The 25,687-nt window shown below is 39.8% G+C and overlaps 1 protein-coding gene across 25 annotated transcripts in view; it reads left to right on the top strand.

Annotated features, from left to right (window-relative positions):
- Window positions 1-25,687, top strand: part of TBC1D5 (TBC1 domain family member 5) — a 543,840-nt gene that overhangs the window by 447,204 nt on the left and 70,949 nt on the right. For 23 of the 25 annotated variants that reach the window (XR_014825087.1, XR_014825088.1, XR_014825086.1 and 20 more), the window contains 2 exons: window positions 1,277-1,362; window positions 24,649-24,959. Coding sequence is in view for 19 of the 25 variants with exons in the window: in XM_021069679.2 (XP_020925338.2) it covers window positions 1,277-1,362; window positions 24,649-24,959 (397 nt within the window). In the remaining 6 variants the exon portion in view is untranslated. Of the gene's footprint in view, window positions 1-1,276; window positions 3,046-3,841; window positions 4,055-4,230; window positions 5,565-24,648; window positions 24,960-25,687 lie in introns of those variants that run through there. The other 2 variants (XR_014825090.1, XR_014825091.1) reach the window with 2 other exon arrangements.

Raw genomic sequence — 25,687 nt, 5'->3', positions numbered from 1 at the left:
ATTAGGGCTGACTTGGAAGAGATATGAAAGGGTTGAGCTGTGTAAATATTCTCTTTTCAGCAGAAAAAGAAAAGGTCCATCATGGCCTTAAGATGCAGCTTGTTAGCTTGATGAATTTCAAACTATTTAACCTTAGTAATTATATACCCCCACCTACATGCAAGTGTATCAGTACCTTGGGTTATATCTCCAAAGATGGATTTCAAAGCATATTGGTAATTTTCTATTAAGATAAAATGCAGCCTTTCTGTGTCTAGTTAGATCTCTCAAAGGATAGGGCATGTGCTGGTTGAAAGTCCTAATTATTAACCTGAATTATATGCTCAGGTAAACATTGGAGCACATTTACTTATACGTTTAAAGAAACATTTCAATAAAAAATGTATGTAATTTAACATTTTTAGGAGGATGGTATTCGTTTAAATTATGCTTTTAACACATTATGTTTTTATAAACTAGAAGTATATTTAAGTTTATTTGCCTGAGGGACTTGGTACATTTAAATAAAAGACACATTAAATAATAGCAATATATTTAAATAGCCACAGTGGACCTAATGTTTCAAGGATATTTCTACGTGTTGATAAATATTACATGCCAGAAAGTACTGAGGATTGCTACTTTAATGAAAATATGCATTGGTCAGTTTGATTTTGTATTGTGGTGGCACCCTGATAATGTTTCCAATCCCTGGGCCCTTATTAAATTCATATATAAGACTAGATGACATAGAAATTGCTAACTTTAAAAGAATTGCTGAATTCCAAAAATAACACATTTTAGGAGAGGAAAGACCCAGTGTGCCATCTAGTGGCCATATTCAACATTCTGGTTATCAAAAGCTAACCGTGACTTTTGCTCTTCTCCAAAATGCAGCTTTCTTGACACTTTATGTCTCCGCCTTAATCATAGATTGTACTAGCGTTACATCTGATATAATAATTTTAGTTTTGTTGTAATTCTGTCTGATTGTATTTTGGAAAGGCATATTGAAAATGACAAATTATCAAAAATAAATCTAATGAAAGGAACGTGAACTATGAGACAGGTAAAAGTAAAATATATTGAAATTATATCAGTGTTTGGTGAGACCAAGGTCAGGTAAGGCAAAACTTCAATAAAAACAAAACCCTAGCACATTAACTACTAAACTTCATTATTACATGTATTTTTTTTCTGGAAGAATATAAAAACAATTGTTTCATTCTTTTGTGTGTTAATGTATAATTTAAATGGCTTTATACAGTGTAATTTATTGCTTTTTTTTTTTCTATAGAAAAACCCAAGACCAGTGACTTACCAATTCCATCCAAATTTAGATTATTACAAAGCGCGAGGAGCAGACCTCATGAATAAAAGCCGGTAAGTCCTCTTTCTCTGATGAAGGTTATAAGTCACTAAGATATTCTTGGAGATCATCAGGAAATTTTACACATTTGCTGAAAATAATTTTCCAGATTTTAGCATAGCAGTGGTTAATGCATGTAATGAATCTTTGTTAAATAAATTATCTAAGTTTTTTTTTAAGCATGAGAAAAACAATACAGAGTGTTGTCAGTGGTAAGATGAAAAATTAAATATAATACTTGTTACAGTTTGAAGTTTGGCAACTTCATTTTTCCAACACTAATAAACCTGAATAAATTGTGCCTACTTGTATAATCTCTTTCTAGATCCTTGCTGTTGATTGAAAAGAGACAGTTCTATAATATATGTTTAAATTATTTCAGTAACAAAATTAAAATTGGGTTTCCCAACTGTCTTTAGAACTACACAACAAGCTTATAAATGCATCTTGTGTGTGCATTTGTGATTACATACATAGAAATTTTAAGGGTCACTGTAGGAATAAAAAAACATTAAAATCCTACTTTTAAAAAGAAATTAACACTGGCATAAAGGGTTGATGAACAGTTTTGTTCTTTTATAATGCTATACTCAGATGTCTCAAGAGTTAACTTGTCAAACCAGAACCATCTCAAATTAGAATATAATTCCAAAGTTTACTCTGAAAGGCTGAAATGTTAGGATAAATATTACAAGTTGTCCGAATTTTCTTCCTTAAGCATTCTGCCTGAGTGCTAGCTTTTCTACTTCAGTGTAGTTCCAGCAACCTAAATGTACATTGATGAAGTGTACTAACACAGTGTGTCCTCCTCTTACTCAGTGTTAAAAATAAGACATAATTCCTGACACACAGAAACTTGGGGTCTGAAGAGAGAGAAGGATTTGATAAGAAAGCTGTTGAATTTAGACTTGTCTTTGAGCTTCGTTTGAGTGTAATACTGTTTTTAGTTTACCAATCTTGATAGAAGTCTGTCTCACAGTTTGATGGACTATGTAATTATGAGACCAGTTTTATAGCCCATGAGGCTTCTCTGAAGCTCTGTTTGTTCATCTGATTCTTGTTTCACAAATAAAAGTTTATTTCTTATAGTCATTGTTCATTTAATTTAACAAATTTTTCTTGAGTGCCAGACTCTCTTTATTCTAAGCACTGGAGATACTCAGTGAACAAACCCAACAAAAATCCCTGCCCTCAGGAATCTTACAGTCTAGTCACTTGTATTCCCTCACTGTTAACTATTTCGTTCTGATATGTTTAAAAGAATAGTACAGTTTAGGCACTTTGTTCATACATCTTTCCAGCTGGAGGCCCTTCTTCTCCCCTAATCTCCACCCCATAACCTGCCCCCTCCTCCACCCACCACCCACCCACATATCCTCCGTGCCCCACCCCCAGATTAGTTTTCACAGGACAGCCCAGTAACTCTCAATTGATAATAGATTACATCACACCCCGACTTAAGCCCTCCAAAGGCTTCCTGTTACCTCTGCTGGTCCACCTTTCCTCCTTGGCCTCTCCCCTGGTGACTTCCTCTCCTCTACCCCCAGCTTCTCCTCCCTCCTTTAGAGCTTGCCCTGGGCATCTGCCTTCCCTGTTCTCCCACCTTTCTCTTCCTTTGCCTCTTCAAGGTTTATAACTCAGCCCACACATCATCTCACAGCAGCCTCTCAGGACCTCCTGTTTGTCTTCTCCCTTGGGCAGTCTACCCAGTTGCCCCATCTTATTTTCACAGGATTCATCACTTACTGGAGCCATACACTTCATTTATGCATGTATGGTCAGTCTCCCCAGCCTTCCCACTGAGGGCAGATCTCTTACCTTAGCGCTTAAGGGCACCTGAGATAGTGCTGGCTGCTGTGGGGGAAGTTCCTCTAAAAGTACCTGTTGTATGTTTACATGATTCTCCTTTTGTATTTTTCAACATCTACTTTTTTGTTTTTCCAAAAAGGAAATGGACTATATCCCTTGCGCTCTCCTTTCATGTTTTATCTTTCTTTCATTTAGCTTTTCTATCCCTGCATTTTTCTTCTCAGAAATGTTGGTTCTATTTTATGTATTTCTTGGAAGCAGGTTGAGATTCTTATAAAAAGTATCGTCATAAGGAATGGAAGGCGGGTTTCTCATCATCACTGTTGTGATTTGAAATTCAGCTGAACCAGATGAAGTATTGTGTGTGAAGACATCACAGAGGAGTGCTCCAGGGAAGAAAAAGTTTGTAGATGGTGTTGAGAAATGACAAATTTTTGGAAAAGGTATCAACTTATAATCTTCACACACACCCAAATAAATTCTGAATTGATCAAAGTTTACTCAAGCAAACATAGAATAAACCACGAGTGCCTATCTGACCTCTGGTTACTAGACCTTTTAGGCTTAAAAGTAATGGAAGAAATTACAAAGGGAAGGACTGACGGATTTTACTTCGCAACTTTTTTTGTTTTTTTTTTTTTTTGTCTTTTTAGGGCAGCACCTGCAGCATATGGAGGTTCCCAGGCTAGGGGTCTAATTGGAGCTGTAGCCGCCGGCCTACACCACACCCACAGCAATGCCAGATCCGAGCCACGTCTGTGACCTACACCACAGCTTACGGCAATGCTGGATCCTTAACCCAGTGAGTGAGGCCAGGGATCGAACCCGCAACCTCATGGTTTCCGCTGAGCCACAACGGGAACTCCTCCACAACTATTTTAAGTAGAGATGTCAAAAGTTAAATAAACTGAATCAAAAAGCCAATAGAGGACGCCCCTTGTGGCCTGCAGCGTAACCACACGGCATCGTCCCTGCAGCGGCTTTGGTTCTGGCCCTGGAATTTCCACATGCTCTGGTAAGGCCAAACAACAACAACAAAAAAAGCAAACAGAAAATTGGGAAAATATTTGTAGCAGAAATGACTGACAAACTATAATTATAACCAGTACTATATAAAAACCTACACAGTTCAGTAAGAATCATAGGATCCTGTCTCAGTGGCCATCCCATCTCCTGCTATGCTCTTCACTGCCCAGTGGATCCCAGCCCAGGTTCATGGCTTTAAATTCCATTTTATATCTTTATCCTGAGCTCTTCCCTTGAACATAAACTCATATGTTCCAAACGCTTGAGTCCACCTCCACACACCTGTTACTCTCCCAGTGTTTCTTCATCACAGTGAATGTCATGACCCAGTTGAGCAAGCTTTAGAATTGCTTTTAACTCCTCTTTCTTTTTCCTTTGTTTCTTTCTTTTCTTTCTTTTTTCTTTCATTCATTCTTTTCTTTTCTTTTCTTTCTTTCTTTCTTTCTTTCTTCCTTCCTTCCTTCCTTCCTTCCTTCCTTCCTTCCTTCCTTTCTTTCTTTCTTTTCTTTCTTTCCTTCTTTCTTTCCTTCCTTCCTTTCCATAAACTAGATTTAAGAAAAAATAACTTTCATTGGAGTATAGGTGACTTAACACTGTTGTGTTAGCTTTGAGTATACAGCAAAGTAAATCAGCCACATATATATATACATACAGATCCATTCTTTTTCAGATTCTTTCCCCATATGGGCTGTTAGAGAATATTGAATAGATTTCCCTGAGCTATGTCCTTGTTACCTTTCGATTTTGTATAGTATGCAAATATGTAGTGTATAATATGCTACTCCCAACCTCCCAGTCCATCACCTCCCCCTACCGTTTCCCCTTTGGTAACCATAAGTTTGGTTTCAAAATCCTTGTGACTCCCCTTTTTCTCGGGCTTCACACATAAATTCCATCAGCAAGTCCTGTTCAAACTATATCCTGAAGTAAGTCACTTTTATCTCCCTGCACCGCTAATACCAAGTCACATGTCCTTGCCCTTCTCACCCTACAGCTTTCTACCTAGTCTCCCAATGCAAGTCCAATTATATCAGTCTGCTGCTCAGATCTCTTTGGTGACTTTGGGTAAAATCCAAAGCCTTTACAATGGTCTTCAGGCAGGCCCTGCACAGTACAGCTCCTTTCTCTCCCATACCACTTGCTCCCACTGCTCTGTCCTGTTGTTCACTGGACTCCAGTCATACTGGCCTGCTTACCATTCTTTAAGTACTCAGACGTGTTCCCACTTGGGGAGCTTTGAGCTTGCTTTTCCCCATGTCTGGGTTCTTCCCCAAGAATCCACATGGCACACTTACTATTCAGTCTGTGATCGGGTATCACCTCTTCAGAGAACCTCTCTTTGATTGCCCTGCCTAAAATAAAAGTAAAAAAATAAAAGAAATATCATATCACTTATGTGTGGAATCTAAATATGGCACAGATGAGCCTACATACAAAACAGAAACAGACTCACAGACATAGAGAACAGTCTTGTGGTTGTCAAGGAGGAGGGGGGAGGAAGTGGGATGGACTGGGAGTTTGCATTTAGAATGGATAAGCAATGAGATCCTATTCTCTAGTGCAGGGAACAGTATCCAACCTCTTGGGATTAGAATATGATGGAAGACAGTATGAGAAAAAGAATGTGTATATATGTATGACTAGGCCACTGTGCTATACAACAGAAACTGGCAACTCAAGTGTAAATCACCTATAACTTAAAAAAACTAAACTAGGAGTTCCTGTCGTGGCGCAGTAGTTAACGAATCCGACTAGGAACCATGAGGTTGCAGGTTCGGTCCCTGCCCTTGCTCAGTGGGTTAAGGATCCAGCGTTGCCGTGAGCTGTGGTGTAGGTTGCAGACGTGGCTCAGATCCCGAGTTGCTGTGGCTCTGGCGTAGGCCAGTGGCTACAGCTCCGATTAGACCCCTAGCCTGGGAACCTCCATATGCCGTGGGAGCGGCCCTAGAAATGGCAAAAAGACAAAAAAAAACAAAAAACAAAAAAACAATAGAACACTCTGTCCTTTTACTTTGTTTTGTTTTTGCGTCTTTTTTATAGCAGGTTTTACCTGAAATGGTATTTTTTGCTTTTTAAAAAATGTTTATTCAATTTTTTGTTTATTTTTACTGTTTGTTTCTTGTACTGAAATGTCAACTCTGCATGTTTATCTTATTAACTGTCGTATCCTCAGCACCTAAAATGGGGCCTGGAATATAGTAGGAATCCTTCAATGAAAGGATTGCAGACAGTAAATAAACATTTAAAAAGCTGTTCAAACTCATAATTAGTCAAAGAAATTCCAATTAAAACACCTATGAAGTACAATTTCTCACCTTTCAAATTAGCAAATTAAAAATAAATGAGACAAGAGTTCCCATCGTGGCTCAGTGGTAATGAGTCCGACTGGTATCCGTGAGGACGTGGGTTCAATCCCTGGCCTCACTCAGTGGCTTAAGGATCCAGCATTACTGTGAGCTGTGGTGTAGATCACAGACATGGCTTGGACACTGCGTTGCTGTGGCTGTGGCACAGACTGGCAGCTGCAGCTCAGATTCGACCCCTAGTCTGGGAACTTCCATATGCTTCAGACCCCCGCCCCCCCGCCAAAAAAATGAGATAGAGATGTTTAAGTCCTAGAGATCTACTGTAGAGCCTAGGCCCGTAGTTAATAATACTGTAGTAGGTACTTAACATTTGCTAAGAGAGTAGATCTTATTTTAAGTGTTCTTATCAAAAATAAATAAATAAAAAGTAATAATAAAAGGACAGGAGGAAACTTTTGGAGGTGATGGATAGGTTTATGGCATAGGTTGTAGTGATGGTTTCACAGATGTATACTTACCTCCAAACTCATCAAGCTGTGCACATTAAGTATGTACAGCTGTTTGTGTGTCAGTCATACCTCAATAAAGTGGTTCAAAGGGAATGAGTGAATGACCAAGCTAGCATTGGTAAAGGCCCATGGATATGCTTAGTCACCAATTGAGGGAGTACAAATTGAGACAAACTTGATAATCTTGCCAAGTAATACTTCCAATTCTGTATGTGGCCGTTATAACTACCACATTATTCCCCAGAGGTTTATCATGTCACTACTTTATCCATGATCAAAAACTATTGTAGCTACAAAACCCTTGGTAAAGTCTCCCTGGAGCTGTTTAGTGCCTAAGATGCTTTTACCATGCTGGACCCTTCAACCATAATTAGCCTTGCAACTACTTTCTTAGTTGTTTAGAAGCTATTAAAGAGTTAATGTACTAGGGCTGTAATTGAGTAACAAGTGGGGATGATCCAGAGGGAACTTATAACCTCATGGGAAACCCCAGCAATGAGCAGTTTGTAGAGGAGAGACAGGCAGGCAGACACCTGGAAAGCAGGGAACTAGTATTTGTCTACGTCTCTGGCAGTGGACTTCTATTTGTGTTGCCTCTCCAAATAAGGGATGAGGATGCAAAGATGACATATGATTTCATGGATCAGAATATCTCTAGAAATCAATAAGCCTGGTTTCTCTTCTCTGCTTTACCATGGATTGCTATAATTAAGTCTTTAAAAGCAAGAGCCTAGGTATTTTAGTGGTAGATTTTCCATTACATGTGTGGGTATTATCCACTATGCTCTGATTTTACTTAACTTGCAAATTTCTTTTTAAAAATGGGAATTGACATTTTCAATTCATTCAACTTTTGAGCTCAGAACAACAATTTAACACCCAAATCTTGCTCCAATTTTGTCTTTAAATAACTAACCATAAATTGCTGCTATAAAAAAATAAGTGCATCTAAATTGTGACCAGTGTTTAGAAAGACCCATCAAACTTATTTAGGAATCTGTGACTACTGAAATGCCCACTGAGTATCATGGGAGAATTTTCGTAGTTTTAAAATACTGCAGTCTCTTACACTGAGTAGAATCACGTACCTCCTTTATTTCAGAACATTCATGGATTTTCTGTGTTGAAAATGACACAACACAGTTTCTCAAAATGCGTAATTTTTTTCTGCTCTGCAGAGGTGAGGAAATAATAGCACCTTAGCTGTCAGCAGCACCTCAGGGGCCTGTGTCACTTTATCGAGCAGTGCCTTTTTACGGGCTCCCCAACTGTAGGTCCTTAGCTCGAGTAAGCAATTAATTAATTTATTTATTTTTTTATTTTTTGTCTTTTTTTGTCTTTTTAGGGCTGCACCTGCAGCATATGGAGGTTCCTAGGTTATGGGTCTAATTGGAGCTGTAGCAGCTGGCCTATGCCACAGCCACAGCAATGCCAGATCCGAGCCACGTCTGTGACCTACACCACAGCTCACAGCAACGCCGGATCCTTAACCCAGTGAGGGAGGCCAGGGATCGAACCTGTAACCTCATGGTTCCTAGACAGATTCGTTTCCGCTGTGCCACGACAGGAACTCCTTGCGTAAGCAATTTCATCTCACCAAAGGTAAATATAGCACTTGATCAAATGAGGCCTTGAGAGAGATGGAAGAAACCAGGTTTAGTTCCCCATCTCTCTGCTCACCAGCTCAGCCCTAGACTAGTCTTCCCTGGGCTGAGACTCCCAGCTTTCCTCTGCCTGGTAACAGAGCTTACTTTAAACAACCTAACTGATGGCAATAATGAAAGATTCCAGAATTAGAATTCTGGAGGGTAGGCCCTTGACAAAAGGCCCCTTGTGAGGATCCCTACGTGGGATCCACGAGGAAGCCAGGCTCCAGGGAAAGACGATTCCAGCAGGGGGATGATTCTCACTGGCCTTTGACGGCCTCCCTGGCCTCTGCTAGGCTCCATGTAATGAAGGAGTGCTGTGTCCAATCCATCTTAACCCCGAGAGTGCCTGGTGCTCAGCAGTTCTCCATCTCTCCCTGGGATCAGGATCTGCCCCAGCTTAAGCATGCTCCTCCCAGAACCTGGCCGGACAAGAACGTCCTAGAAAGTGCCTCATCCCAGGAAGCACAAGGATTCTTCCAGCGATTGTAATCTTGTGCTAGAATTTGAACTTTGTGAGAATGGGGACCCTATCTGCCTCTGTCACTGCTGTTCCCTCTGTACCTGGCACAGAGAACAAATTCAGACCTTAGTGAAGTGAATGAATGCTTTTAACTTCAATTGTAGAATAACTCATGTTGATGTCAGGGTCTGGCTCTTAGAAACTTCATATTCCCAGGACCTGGCGTGGTACCTGGCACTGTTTCTAGCATTCAGTGGATATTTAGTTTAATGACTGGATGAATGAATACTGTTTTGAATACCTAAAAAGCGTAAAAATTTTCCCAGCCGGTTTCCATTTTATATAGTCCACAAGACTTTTTAAATTGGGCTTTATTGTATTTACTTAGAAGTATTTTATTGCTAAAATATGGTAAGGAAATAATATGCTAATAATATTTCCCAAGCCATGAAGCCAAGAAGTCCGTGGTTATGGTCCATTAGTAGTTAATTGGCTAATCAGAATTTCAAAGGACACTGATTTCTATGTAACTCTAATTTTATGATATTTTTGTGCTCAAATAAGAGTTTATGCTCTTTCTGTTGTATCAAAGAGAGTTGTTAATTCCTAACCAATTTGGGTAAATTGATAACACTATGTGCAGAGTAAAAAAACTTTCTTCTTTTTAAAAAATGTTACCTATAATTTGTACAGAAGATGCGGATTTTAAGTGTTCAGTCTGATGAGTTTTGACAGCTGTGTAAACCCATGTAACCACCATCTAAAACAATGTATCTGGAGTGAACATTTCTTTCCCCTGAGAATTCCCTCAAGTCTCTTCATGGTCAAATCTAACCCTTCATCCCAGGGCTAGTACTGCTTTCTGATTTCTATTACCTCACATTGGTTTTACTTTTTCTTGAGTTTCATATAAATAGAGCCACGTAAAATGCACTCTTTGGGGTCTAGCTTTTTTCATTCAGCATAATGTTTTTGCAATTCATGCACCTTGTTCATATATCAGTACATTCTTCCTTTAGATTATTGAATTGTATTCCATTATATGATATACCACAAGTTGTTTATCTATTCTCTTGTTGATAGATACTAGGTTATTTCCAGATTTGGGGTGTTATGAACAAGACTGCTAAGAACACTATTATACGGGTGTTCTGATATTTTTGTTTGTCGTTGTTGTGGCTATATGTTTATCTTTCTCAGGTAAACACGTAGAAATTAAATTGTTCTATAGGATAGATATATGTTTAACTTTATGAGAAACTACATATTGTTTTACAAAGTAATTACACCTTTTCCCACTCTCGTCAGGAATATATGGGGGTTCTAATGGCTATACATGGTTGTAATAATGTTTGCTTTTATTAGTCTTTTTCTTTTTTAATCTGTTTTAGTTGGTATGAAAATGGTATCTTATTGTGGCTTACTTTGCTGTTTCCTGACCATCTTTTCATAGCGTGTTGACTTGTATATCCTCTAAGTATTTTGCCTGTTTTTAATGTTCTTTGTCTTTTTATTCTTGATTTGTAAGAATTATTTATATATTCTGGATAAGACTCTTTGTCAGATATATGTACTGCAAATATTACCCCCCAGTGTGTGCCTTGCCTGTTCATTTTCTTTTTTTTTTTTTTTTTTTTTGTCTTTTGTCTTTTTGTTGTTGTTGTTGTTGCTATTTCTTGGGCCGCACCCACGGCATATGGAGGTTCCCAGCCTAGGGGTCGAATTGGAGCTGTAGCCTCCAGCCTACGCCAGAGCCACAGCAACGCGGAATCCGAGCCGCGTCTGCAACCTACACCACAGCTCACGGCAACGCCGGATTGTTAACCCACTGAGCAAGGGCAGGGACCGAACCCGCAACCTCATGGTTCCTAGTTGGATTTGTTAACCACTGCGCCACGACGGGAACTCCCTGTTCATTTTCTTAATGATGCCTTAAAGATGTCTTTTGATAAGCAGAAAATTTTTATTCCAAGGAAATTTATTTTATCAGTGTTCTCTTTTACAGAAAGTGCATTTTGTTTTCCTAAGACTCCTCTTAGTATCCATTGTGAAGAGTCCTTAAGACCACCTTCAGCTTTGATGATTCTCTAGACTAGATGGACTCAGAACTCAGAAAAGCTGTATACTCATGTTTACAGTATGTTATGGCAAAAGGATAGAGATTAAAAGTAGGAAAGGAAAAAGGTTGGCGTCTGAGAGAAAGAGGTACAAGTTTCCAGTTGTCCACTCCCACTGGAGTGCGTAAATCTCCCAGGAACTGTGTATGGCAACACATGTGGGTGTTGCCAACTAGGGAAGCTCAACCAGGCTTTGTGGCCCCCAAGACTTATTAGAGGTCAGTCATGTAGGCATGAAGCAACCATGAAACTGACACCAGCTACTCTGTCTCCAATCCTCGCAGAGGTCACACTGATACAGTGCAGTAGGGGCCCATGTCGAAAAGAAGCAGACTTTTTTTTTTTTCCCCCCTTTGGTCTTTTCTAGGGCTGTACCTGTGGCATATGGAGGTTCCCAGGCTAGGGGTCTAATCAGAACTGTAGCCACCAGCCTACACCAGAGCCACAGCAATGAAGGATCTGAGCCATGTCTGCAACCTACACCACAGTTCACAGCAATGCCAGATCCTCAACCCACTGAATGAGGCCAGGGATTGAACCCTCAACCTCATGGATCCTAGTCAGGTTCATTAACCACTGTGCCACAACAGGAACTCCAGAAACAGACTTTTACCATAAATCCCATTGATAGCATAAACTGTTTGCCGTGGCTCAAGGCCATTGGTCTACAAAGACATCAGGCAGGACATTCAAGGTCTGGGTTATCTCCCAGTTGTCCCTCAAGGGCCCAAACAGCTTTGGAATGTGCAGAATTTGGGCAGACCATGCCTGCTGAGTTAGCGCCTCACTAAATACTCTATCTTCTTCTAAAAGCTGTGTGGTTCTACCATTTGCGTTAAACCTGTGGCCCACTTCAAATTAATGTTTGTGTATGGAGTGAGGTAAAAATTCAAGTTTGTATTTTTCTGTATGGATATCCAGCAGTTTAGTGCCATTTGTTTTAAAGTCTTTCCTTTCCCCATTGAATTAAATTGGATCCTTTGTTGAAAATCAATTGACAGTATGGAGGTACCTCAGGAAACTAAATATAGAGCTACCATATGATCCAGCTGTTCCAGTGCTGGGCATATATCCAGACAAAACTTTTACTGAAAAAGATACATGCATCCCTATGTTTGTAGCGGCACTGGTCACAATAGCCAAGACATGGAAACAACCTAAATGTCCATTGACTGATGATTAAGATGTGGTACATATATACAGTGGAATATTACTCAGCCATAAAAAGATAAACTAATGCCATTTGCAGCAACATGCATGGAACTAGAGACTCTCATACTAAGTGAAATAAGCCAGAAAGAAAAAGACGAATACCATATGATATCACTTATTTGTGGAATCTAAAATTTGGAACAGATGATCCTATATAAAAATAACAAACAAACAAAAAAACAGCATGGCCAAGAAGAGCAGACTTGGGTTTCCCAGGGTTGGGGGTGGGGAAGGGGAAAGAGTGTGAAGGATGGTCATTTTGGTGATTTGGGGGGATGCAAACTGTTATATCTGGAGTGGATGGGCAATGGGATCCTACTGTACAGCATAGGGAAATGTGTGTGATTGGGTCACTTTGTTGTACAACAGAACTTGATGAAACATTGTAAGTCAACTGTAATAATAAAAAAAAATTTTAAAAAAAGAGAAATGGAAGAGTTCCCGTCGTGGCGCAGTGGTTAACAAATCTGACTAGGAACGATGAGGTTGCGGGTTCGATCCCTGGCCTTGCTCAGTGGGTTGAGGATCTGGCGTTGCTGTGAGCTGTGGTGTAGGTTCAGACCTTGAATCCCGCGTTGCTGTGGCTCTGGCGTAGGCCGGTGGCTATGGCTCTGATTAGACCCCTGGCCTGGGAACCTCCATATGCCTCAGGAGGGAGCGGCCCTAGGAAAAGGCAAAAAGACAAAAAAAAAAAAAAAAAAGAAAAGAAAAATGGAAAGAAAAAAATCAATTGACAATATACATATGAGTCTTTCTGGGCACTCTATCCTTTCTCTAGTACCACACTAGCCTAATTATGTAGCTTTATAGCAAGTCTCGATTTTAAATCATCTAAGTCCTCCAACTTTATTCTTTTTCCTTAATTTGGCTACTCTAGGTTCTTTGCATTCCCACATAATTTTTAGATTCAGTATGTCAGTTTCTATAAAGATTATTGTGAAGTTAAGAGTTCTGGTTGTTGCTCAACAGGTTAGGAACCTGACACAGTGCCCATAAGGATGTTGCCGCAAGTTGTTGCCTTGGTCCCAGATGCAGCTCAGATACATTTGTTGCTGTTTTTGTTGCTGTGGCTGTGGCCAGCAGCTGCAGCGCAGGTTAAACCCCTCGCCTGGAAACTTCTGTATGCCACAGGTGCATCCAGAAAAATGAAAAAAAAAAAAATTAGGATTTTGATTGGCATTACATTGAATCTGTGGGAAGCACTGATACCTTAATATTGAATTATCGAATCCATGAACATGGATGGTCTCTTCATTTAATTAGTCTTCAAATTCTTTCAATAATGTTTTATAGTTTTTAGTGTTTTAGAGGTCTTATAGATTTGTTTTTTTGGTTTTTTGGTGGGGTTTTTTGTCTTTTAGGGCTGCACTTGCGGCATATGGAGGTTCCCAGGCTAGGAGTCTAATTGGAGCTGCAACCACTGGCTTACACCACAGCCACAGCAGTGCAGGATCAGAGCCACATCTGCGACCTACACCACAGCTCACAGCAATGCCCAATCCTTAACCCACTGAGCGAGGCCAGGGATCAAACCTGTGGCCTCATGGATACTAGTCAGATTCGTTTCCGCTGAACCTTAATGGGAGCTCTTATATTGTTTTTTTTAATTGAAAGAAAATAAATTCCTCTTTTTCCTCCCTGCATTTAAACTGTACCCTCCTGTGCTCTTTAAATATGATTGTTTCCTTGGACTTTTATGTGGACTCACACTTTTCTTTATTGGCTCTCATGACTCCTTCCTTAAAACTCTTAACAGTTGATTCTTGACATATGTTTGTTTAACTGCAGCTGTTTGTGATTTTTTTTAATTGTGAAAAAATGTAGTGATTCTCAAAGTGAGAGAATAGAGGTGAAGAGGATAAAACTCCTCCACAGGTGAGCATCTCAGGACTGTGTGCTCCCCCATTCTGATGTGTTCCCCTAGGCCAGAGACTCCTGTGAGTCATGGTCATGATGGGGGAGATTTGCGTGCTTCACAGACACTGAGTCAGAAAATAAATTCGTTGAAAACTACCACTCCAGTTTTAGAAATAGGAACCTTAATATATATTCCTATAGATATGTCTTGGGGAGTTTATCTCATGATTTTATATGACTAGGATTAATACGTCTTTGCTTATTATTCTGTAAAATAAATATTGCAGCTTGTGTTCAATTAGATAATTAGATAATTTCCATATCTCAAGACCCAATTAGATAAGCCCCACAGTCTTGCTTATATCCACCCTCTCATCAGGGACAGGCTTTTTATGCCTAACAAGCACTCCTTTTGCTTCCTATCACATTAATGAACATTTACCTGCCACATGCAAAATAATCATAGCCTTTACAGCTGAAAGGAAACATCCTTCACTTGAAAGTCAGATTCCTAAAAAATAAGTAGTAACAAGCTAACTTTATCATGTATTTTCTTTCATTGAAGTATAGTTGATTTACAGTGTTGTGCCAATTTCTGCTGTATAGCAAAGTGACTCAGCTACACACATGCACACTCTTTTCTTAAAATTTTTTCCATCATGGTCTATCGCAGGAGATTGAATATAGTTCCCTGTGCTATGCAGTAGTTCCTTGTTGTTTATCCATTCTAAATGTAATGGTTTGCATCTACCAACCCCTTTATCACTTAGTTTTAATGAACACCTATAACATCCCGAGTTTCTTGAGATATGGAAAGAGTTCATTTTAGATAATAGAAACCTCACAATATAGCAAACAAATAGGAATTAGATATAGATGTCTTTCATTCAAGTAAACTCAATACACTCAACTTTAAAGGTAAAGAATTGGGAAAGTTGGAAACCAATTCATTTTATAGAATTTGAAGCCTTCAACTTAGAGAATTTGTGAGTAGAAATATATCATGAATGCTAGCTCAAATGTTAGAAACATCATGAAAACTATTATTTTGCAACCATGACAACTGCTTTCAATTTCCAAATAAAAAATAGCTATATATAAGCATGAAAGAAGTAAATATGAATCATAATCCATTTAGGGTAGGTCAATAATGATAGGATAGAAAATCACAGAGACGCAAAGAGAATATTTTTTCTATCCAGAAACCAGTCACATACTTACATTTACTTTTTCCAGCTACTCCTTTCAACCTAAGAAAATAATTTAAAAATAATTTATAGGAGTTCCCGTCGTGGCGCAGTGGTTAACGAATCCGACTAGGAACCATGAGGTTGCGGGTTCGGTCCCTGCCCTTGCTCAGTGGGTTAACGATCCGGCGTTGCCGTGAGCTGTGGTGTAGGTTACAGACGCGGCTCGGATCCCGCGTTGTTGTGGCTCTGGCGTAGGCCTGTGGCTACAGCTCCGATTCAACCCCTAGCCTGGGAACCTCCATATGCTGCGGGAGCGGCCCAAGAAATAGCAACAACAACAAAAAGACCAAAATAAAATAAAATAAAATAAAATAAAATAAAAATAAATAAAAATAATTTATATGTTTTCATGATGGAAAAAATGTATAGGTAGAATGAGATGAGAAAATGATAGAAAAGGAGACTATGATAGAGGAAAAGGAAAAAAATGGAGAAGAAAGTTCTTGGAAGGAAGATGAACCTAGAGAAGGAAGAAGGGGCAAAAACAACAGAATAGAAACCGAGGGTGGCAATAAGGAGGAGGGCAGGCCCTTGAATGTGGAGATAGGCTGGGTCAGCTGACCTCAAGGACCTGTAGTAGGATTGAGGCCTCTTTTCCGTCCTGTCATCTCAGCAGGATTGTGGCTGTGATGGTTGAAGCCATTTGGCCCTGAAGATCACAAACTGTTAGAGCTGGAAAGGGGCCTTCCTGAACCCTGCCTCTCTCCCATGCCAAGACTAGGAAGCCTGTGTGTCTGAAAATCATTTTCTTTTTTTATCTTTATTTTTTATGGCCACACTTGTGGCATATGGAAGTCCTCACGCTAGGGGTTGAATTGCAGCTGCAGCTGCAGGCCTGTGCCACAGCCACTGCAACACAGGACCCGAGCTGCATCTGTGACCTATGCCACAGTTTGCAGCAATGCCAGATCCTTAACCTGCTGAGTGAGGCCAGGGATCGAACCCTCATGCTCACAGAGACTACGCTGGGTTCTTAGCCTGCTGATTCACCATGGGAATCCCTGAAAATGATTTTCTCATCTCTACTTAAACAGTTTCAGAAATGAAGCTCCTACAATCCTAAAGAGAATCTATGAAATCATTAGGATTTCCTGTGCCAGAGCTTTTTTCTATTACTTTCTCTAACTTTTGTAACTGATCTCTCTGTCCTTTTTTTTTTTTTTTTTTTTTTTTTTGTCTTTTTAGAGCCATACCCAGGGCATATGGAGGTCCCCAGGCTAGGGGTCCAATTGGACCTGTAACCGCTGGCCTATGCCAGAGCCACTATAGCAATCCGGGATCCGAGCTGCGTCTGCAACCTACACCACAGCTCACAGCAACGTCAGATCCTTAACCCCTTGAGAGGCCAGGGATCGAACCCGTGTCCTCATGGATGCTAATCAGGTTCATTAACTGCTGAGCCACAACGGGAACTCCTGATCTCATTTTTTAAAGCCACACAAAGAAGCATTGCTTTCTTCATAGCAGCTTTCCCAATATTGGAGAACCCACTCTCTTGTTTTTTTAGCCATTCTTTTTCCATCATAATTTTCATACCTTCCAGCTCTTCCACTCCATTTTATAAACACAGAACTCAGTTCTGCCAGAAATTAATGCATCACCAGAACTGTCTGCTGTAATTGTGCAGTTACTTCCTGCAATATAGGTAGTCATCTAGTACATCTAGTCACATGTTTTATTAGCTATTAAAGGATAATATTATTTATTAGATATACAGTACTATATATAGGTGTATGTATTCATTACTGTAAGAGAGTAATATATATGTACCGTGTATAATGGATACCATATTTACTTTTGAAGGATGATTTTATAGGGTACAGAATTCTAGCCTGGTGGTTTTTTCCTCTCAACACTTGCCCTCTCTTCTTGCATGCCTGGTTTATGAGGAGCATTTGAATGTGGTTCTTATTTTTGCTTCTCTGTAGGTAATGTGTTTTTTTCCTCTGCTTTTTCATGATTTTTTTTTTTTTTACTGTGATCTTCTGTAATTTAAAAATTATATGACTGAATAAAGTGGGGGCTTTTGGCATTTATCTTGCGTAGTATTCTCTGAGCTTCCTGGATCTTTGGTTTGATGTCTGACGGTAATTTGAGGAAATTTTTAGTCATTGTTGTTTTGAATATTTCTTCTGTTCCTTTCTCACTCTTTTCTCCTTCTGGTGTTCCCATAATGTGAATATTACACCTTGTGTAGTTGTCCCTCACTTCTGGGATATTCTGTTCTGCTTTTTCTGTCTTTTTTTCTATTTGTCTTTCAGTTTGGGGAGTTTCTATTGAAATATGTTCAGCCTCAGAGATTCTTTCCTTAGCTATGTCCAGTCTACTAATAAACCCATCAAAGACATTCCCTAATTTACGCTATTTTTGATCTCTATCATTTCTTTTTTTTTCCTTAGAATTTCCTCCTCTCTGCTTATATATCCTGTCTGTTCTTGCATGCTGTCTACTTTATCAATTAGTGTCCTTAGCATTTTAATCACAGTTGTTTTAAATTTCCAGTCTGATAATTCCAACATTCTGCTATATCTGAGTCTAGTTCTGATGCTTACTCTCTGTCTCTTACTCTCTGTCTCTCTCTTTAAACTGTTTTTTGCTTTTTTAGTACTGTTTTTTGCTTTTTTTTTTTTTTGGATAGTTGAACATGATGTATTGAGTAAAAAAAGGAACACAACAAATACACATTTAGTAATGTGGTGATAAGGTATGGGGGACTGAAGGCATTCTGTGATCCTGTGATTAAGTCTCATCCTGTGCCTCTGGCTTTTTTATTTTATTTTTTTATTTTTATTTTTTTTAAATTTTATTTTTTTATTTTCCCACTGTACAGCAAGGGGGTCAGGTTATCCTTACATGTATACATTACAATTACAGTTTTTCCCCCACCATTTCTTCTGTTGCAACATGAGTATCTAGACATAGTTCTCAATGCTATTCAGCGGGATCTCCTTGTAAATCTATTCTAGGTTGTGACTGATAAGCCCAAGCTCCCGATCCCTCCCACTCCCTCCCCCTCCCATCAGGCAGCCACAAGTCTCTTCTCCAAGTCCATGATTTTCTTTTCTGAGGAGATGTTCATTTGTGCTGGATATTAGATTCCAGTTATAAGTGATATCATATGGTATTTGTCTTTGTCTTTCTGGCTCATTTCACTCAGTATGAGATTCTCTAGTTCCATCCATGTTGCTGCAAATGGCATGATGTCATCCTTTTTTATGGCTGAGTAGTATTCCATCGTGTATATATACCACATCTTCCGAATCCAATCCTCTGTCGATGGACATTTGGATTGTTTCCATGTCCTGGCTATTGTGAATAGTGCTGCAATGAACATGCGGGTGCATGTGTCTCTTTTAAGTAGAGCTTTGTCCGGATAGATGCCCAGGAGTGGGATTGCAGGGTCATATGGAAGGTCTATGTATAGATTTCTAAGGTATCTCCTCTGGCTTTTTTAAAGCCATACAAAGAAGCACTGCTTTCCTCACAGCAGCACTCACAATTTTGGAGAACCTACTCTCCTGCTTTTTTAGCCATTCTTTTCCCATCATAACGGAAACTTGGACTGTAAACTAGACACATGCCTCTCAGCCCTGTCTGGGGGTAGCTTAGAGTAGGACAGGATGGCTAGAGGAGACTGGGGTTGGAGTGTTCGCTTCCCCCAGGTCAGTTAGGCTCTGAAAAAAATCCCAGCAAGTTAGACTCTGGTTAAATATTTTTTCTGAGTAAACCTTTGGAGAAAAACAGGATGCTCTGGTGTATTTTAAATGGTTCCTTTTCCTCTCCTCCTTCCAGAAGCACAACCTTTCTCCCCATAGTAAGGCCCCAGGAGGTAAAACTCACGAAAGTTTGATTTGTCCTCTCCCCCTGATGACTGGGTCCCCCTGGAGAGTTTAACTCTCAAGCTTGTCCACACTGAGCCTCTGGCAGTTCATCAACAACCTATCCTTCCACGTTCCCTGCCCCAGCACTGGTTCCTGGGTTTCTGCCCTGGTAGGTCATGATTCTCTGTATTCAGCTGTCACTCCCTCCAGTTTGGGGGGCAATAGTTTGCTCTTTGACCTCACTTCTCTTATGGATCTAAGAAAAAGTTGTTGTTGTTTTCAGTTTGTTCAGCTTTTTACCTGCTATTAGGACAGAGTAGACTTTTGAGCTTTTTACATGCTGGAGTGGAAACCAGAAGTTCACTTGTCTAGTATCTTATTTTCCTTCTGCAACATCATTGTGGGTTCAGATTAGCTTTGTAGGTCAAATCAAAACATTCATGTTGGGAGGATTTTTTTTTTTTAAATATGAACTCAAATTAATCCATGCCTCCCTATTCTATGTAATATACATTTGTAAAAAGTTTTAACCTAAGTGCATAAGTTTTTATTTATTATCATTAAATTTTATCTGTTTCATTTATTTCTCAGGCTACCCTGTTGAGAGTATTTTAAAGTTTGATTATTTTATCTGGTATGTTGAATGTCTCTGCAGTTTTTGGTCTCAAATTCAATGAGCATATTTTCTTTCTTCAAGTCAAGAAACTATAGGATTTTCTGTCTAAAAGGGACACAAAATATTATACAGCCTAGCCCCTTTGGTTTAAAGATAAGGAAAATTAGGTCCAGACAGCAGGCCACAAAACTCGCCCAAGTTACATAACCCAGTGACAGAAGATTGTGACCTTGAAAAAAAGGAGTGGCGAGCAGGTCTGTGAACCACACCTGAGACACACGTCACCAGGTGGGTGCTAGAGCATTCAGCAGTCCGTGTTAGGTCCCATTGTCCAACTGTAACTAAGCGGGTTTATCCTCTACTGTATCCGCTGACACCTTGATAATATCTGATATCAGTGCTTCAGATAAGACATAAAGTTGTCCTAGAGTGACTTGTTTATAGTGAACCACACTGGCTACCTGTAATAAATTCAACCTTTACCAAGTAATTAGTAAAAATATTTATATAAATGATTATTTGCTTGGTTTCCTCAATTCTTTTGAAAAATCAGGATATTTCCCCACTTCTTTTCTCCTGATATTTCTGTTTTTTATTTAATAAAACAAAATGAGAAATATACTTAAATAAAACAAACCCAGCTGTCTAAAATTTTAAATGTATCTGAATAGCAATAGAATCAACAGACTGTTTCAATGTGAGGGAAAATCTTTGATGCTGTTGCTATAATCAGATGCAAATGTGTAGCTTTAAATGCTTTATTGGGAAGAGGAGAACATGAATTAATGAATGGTGAATGAATGAATGAACCAAGCATTCAACTTTTGAGAATACAAGAAAGGAAATAATAAGAAAAATATAAATTAGAATAGAGAGGAAAATCATTAGAGATAAGTTGAAAACTCATTCTTTGACAAAAATATAAATAAGCATCTAGTAAAATCTTATTGCAAATGGAGTGAAGTAAACAAATATTACATACTTAATATTAGACCTAAAAAATAAATCTATGGATAGGACAGAAATAAATCAAGGTGATGTTAACATTTGAATACCAGGAGAAGAAAGGTTGTGGGGAAATTTTACAAAGGCAGTCCTTTTTTTTTTTTTTTAATGCTTTAGAAAGGTTTTAGAAGCTGAATGAGAACCTCTTATGACCTGGGAAATTAAGAAGAATTGGAGATACTGGAAGCTCTTTCAGTAAATAAAGTGTGGGTCAGAAAGCCAGGCTGCAAGAGATCAAGCTGGTAGTAAGAGGGTAGGAAGAGGCAGCAAGAGCCACCCACATTAAGAATCTCAGAAACTAAACGTAAGCCAGGCTGGGTGATGATACAGCTATGTTGAAGGATTCATGGATCTTCAGAAAAGCGCTTCTGTTGCAACTGATTTAACCTGCTATAAGAAGGCTGTGCCAGGAGTTCCCTGGTGAGCTACTGGGTTAAGTATCTGGCATTGTCACTGCTGCAGCTCAGGTTCAAAACCTGGCCCAGAACTTCTGCATGCTGCAAATGCAGCAAAAAAAAAAAAAAAAAAAAAAAAAAGGGAAGAAGAAGGTTTTGCCAAAAGTAAGTACTTGGCAAAGTTTCAAAGCACTCCCTCCTAGATGGTACTATGTTTAATAATAGTATGTGGTAGACAATAGTAATGAAAGACTTTGACTACACAGACAGGTTTGATATTGAATGTCTTATGAACCCCAGAGCCCTCTTGTCATTTCTTTTCACATTATTCACACATCGTACCCCATCTTTAATCCAGTCCAGTCACTGTCCATCAGCTCTTTTGAAAATTGCATTGATTTTCATTTAGCACCCATGACTTAATAGTGTGCATCACAGCCAATAATAATTGTTGCAGATTGTTTAGTATGTATTATGAAGAATGCTGCTGCTAATATTTATGATCTGCCTTAGTTAACTTCGTCATAAAAGCTGCCTGAAACACAAACAATGGATAGTGTGCTTTCTCCAGAAGCACATGGTTTACAAGTGTTTCTGTCTGAAAGTACCTAGAGTCCTTCAATAGTTGTTTTAAAAATAAAATATTCTTCTGGAAGCTATGGGTAGTGGAAGAAGGGGAAATTGGTTAAAAACAAAAAATGTTCAAGAAAGGAAAACAGTGCTCATTCCCCTTTTAAGAGCTATTCAGATGAAAAATTGCTCGGCATGAGCTTGATCTATCTGTTTTTCATGGTTATTAGTAGTAATGAAGATGCATTAACCATAGTCTCTTGATAATGCTCTAGCAGTTTCTTAGTACTTTTATCAACATATAAATTTTAGAACTGGCAATATGGGAATTTAACTAGTACATTTTTGTTTATAAAAAAGGGTAACAACGTTATAACTTCTTCATATCTGTGAATTATGCATCTTGACTTGCACACAAGCAATACTAAAATGCAGTAGAACTTCAATATCATAATAGCTCTTCTTTCTACTGCCACTCACAAGAAATGGGCATGCATGCAGGCTGCCAAGTACAGTGCAGTGCCAGAGGTGAATGCCTTCTTTACGTGCCATTCATTTTTTTTCCCTTGGTGCACATATATAGAGTGCCTTCTCTGTCGTTAAGCTGTAGTGTCTGTAAATGGAGAAGGTGCTTCCTCATTTGGAAGCAGCTAAACATTGGAAAGAAGTGGTGTGTCATCACCATGTACCCTTATCTCCATTAGGAAACATTATTTTCAATAATTTTGGGAAGGACATTAAAAGCTCAGTTCCTTAAAGATGAAACGATGCAGAACAAACCATTTGAAAAAGGATTTTTTCCCCACATTTCATTGCATTATAAGTGAATAGCCCTTTCTTTTATAAAGCTGAATTCCAGGTTTTAAATTCGATTTCTCCAATCTCCAAAGCAATGTAAGTCTCCAATACCTAGCCCATAATATTAGCTAGAACCATTAGAGAAGACTTTATGGAGGAAGAAACATAGTGTTCAGTGTTCTTTGTTTTTTATTACAGAACTATGGATGAACTTTTATTACATAGCTCTAGTAATGCCAAGGATACAGCTGTCATTTAAAAAGTGGGAGAATTGCTTTGTAAGTGCTGCCAGGAAGATCTGAGAAAAGGAAAATGATAGTAAAATTGAGGGTATTCAGTATTACAACAAGCAGATCTCTCAAACTTGATTTTCAATTTCCTACCTTCCTGAAAAAGAAACAAAATGCGAGAAAATAAGATTCTACCAATGATTTGGGCGGTAACAATACAAACTAACATTGACGTGGAGTCGGACAACTTCCTACAGCTAAAATAATTTATAATCCTAAATGGTCTTCAAGATAATAGCTTTGCGATCCTTCAAGATGATGAATCATTTGGGAAATAATCCTTCACTGTAACCAGTGTTGACTTGGTGTCCTCTCTTTTTGCCAGACAGAACACAGGTGCTGGCAAGCCCTGGTTCCCCAGAGAGGACATATCTGAGGGGGAGGAGCGAAGGGGGTTCACTGCTGCTGAGAGATGGAGGGAAATAAGGCGGAACCCTTGGCGCTTGCAGTGCAGAATCATTGGTGGTCTGAGGGGTGGTTTCAGGATGATGGTAAGGAGGCCACAGCCAACCCTTGGTGGGCCAGGACTGGAGAAGCACATAATAAGATAGGTGTCTGGAAAGACATGTTGTGAGGAGGAAAGAAGCAGGACGGCAACTAGAAAGGAATGAGGGTTCAGAGGAGAAGTTGGGACCCATGCATGCGTGCGTGCACATACCAGGGTTGCATGGCTGGTGGGAAAGCTTGGTAGAAGGGAGAAGATGGTGATGGAAGAGAAGGGATTCCGAGCTCATGGGGAGGCTGGCCAAGGCCGGGTGCAGAGATGCTCCCTCCATACGAATAGGTGGAAGACTTAGGTAGACGCAGCTGCCGTTTAACAAATGTTTACAGAACACGTATAATGTGCTAGGCAATGGCAACAAAACAGACAGACCAAACTTATTGTCTCCATGAAATTTTTATTCAGCCGCAGAATGGAGGAGGTGGACAAATAATAGCCAAATAAGTAAAGTATGTAGCATGTCAGAGGATATAAAGTGCTGTGGGGAAAACAAAGCTGGGACGGGGCTGAGGGGGGGATGCAGAATGCGGGGATGGTAGAGGGCAGTGATGGTGGACTCAGTTCTCAGGGGCCAGACACTTGTTGTTCTTCTGTAAATTGACTTCCTGGCTCTCAGACACACTTATTTTTCAAAATCAGATTAAATGTAGCCTTGTCCCCACAGCTCAGGGCTCGGGGGCAATCTCCCCTTAGCCAGCTTTCCCCGGTGCCCCTTCTGTGAGTACCCCACACACAACCGGCTTCCCCAGCCCTGTATCTCTCTTGTAGGGTCCTCATCACAGGTTTTCGTTGTACATCTGTTTACATAATTATTTCATTAATGGATTTCTTGCGCAGAATCTGCAGGAGGGGAACTCTGTCTGTTTTGGACAGTTGTAGTGTTGGTGCTAACAGGTGCTTTGCTGAGTGAGTGAATGACAAGAAACTGTTTTCCATAAGAGTCTTTAAAAATCTTGTCTGTGGTCGCTGTGAAGTTTTCATGCCTCACGTCATATGGCTGATCTAGTAAATGACGTTTTTCAAAGTAGGTAAAATATGTTTTTATACCAACAGAGTATGTGAAATAGAGATGTCCTCTAATATAAATACTTTTCTTTTAAAAAAACAGGACCAATGCCAAAGGCGCTCCCCTGAATATAAACAAGGTCTCTAATAGCCTGATTAATTTTGGAAGAAAACTGATTTCTCCAGCGATGGTCCCAAGTGGTACAGGTGGCCCTGTACCAGGAGGTAGTGGGGCCGCTTCCTCCCCAGCCGTGGTTCCCACCAGGACCTTGGCAGAGGCTCCCAGGCACCCTTTGCAGCAACAGCAGCAGCAGCAGCAGCAGCAACAGCAGCAGCAGCAGCAGCAGCAACAGCAGCAGCAGCAGCAGCAGCGGCTGATGAAATCGGAAAGCATGCCAGTGCAACTGAACAAAGGTAAGGGAAAAACACTCTTAATTCTACAGGGAACACTCTCAGGGTAATCTGGGGTTTCCAGCTGCCTGTGACGGACCATCATGCTAGAGAGGGAAATGAATGCACAACTTAATTTTTTTAAATCTGTTGTTAGATCCTTTTCACCTTGGACTGTCAGATGCTATATTGTTCTTGAGGTAATGTTTTTAGGTACCTTTAAAAAATATATACCTGAGTATATTTGCATGTCAGTCTTGGCAATGCCCAGGGTATGGCATGAATTGTCACAGCACAGAACTTTAGGTCAGTTGACTCTGCTCCCTGTTAACTGAGTTGTGATGCTCTTGGCTAGAAGAGCATCTCAAAGGGGCAGGTCCGTTAAAGCCTTCGTCTGTGGAGTTGGTTTGGAGAAAACAGGGTATCGGCCTTGCAGTTACTCTTCCAGCTGCTTTACCTATGAGAAATACAAACTGGAGCCCAAAAGGGGGGAAATGGCCAAACAGAGTATCTCAGCCAGCCAGAATATGTGTCTGAGTCCCTGCACTGAGAGTTAGGATAACATGCGAGCAGCGGAACCAGGGACCTTGGGCTCTGGGCCTCCCGGCTGAGGACTGAGTGCTGCTGCGGGTCCTGCACTTGGCAGCCCTTGCTGCTGGGACTCAGGTTCGCTCCCTGCCCAGGTATTTTGTTCACAAAAGAGCCCTTCAAGTTCTTACTTTTCTTTTCTTTTACACTTATTTCCAAAGATG

Source organism: Sus scrofa, chromosome 13, assembly GCF_054392235.1.
Source record: "Sus scrofa isolate SSC_HxYL_T2T_F1_AM1 chromosome 13, Sscrofa_HxYL_maternal_Yorkshire_Landrace_v2.0, whole genome shotgun sequence".
Classification (NCBI taxonomy): Eukaryota; Metazoa; Chordata; class Mammalia; order Artiodactyla; family Suidae; genus Sus; species Sus scrofa.
This window is presented reverse-complemented; position numbering and strand designations above follow the sequence as displayed.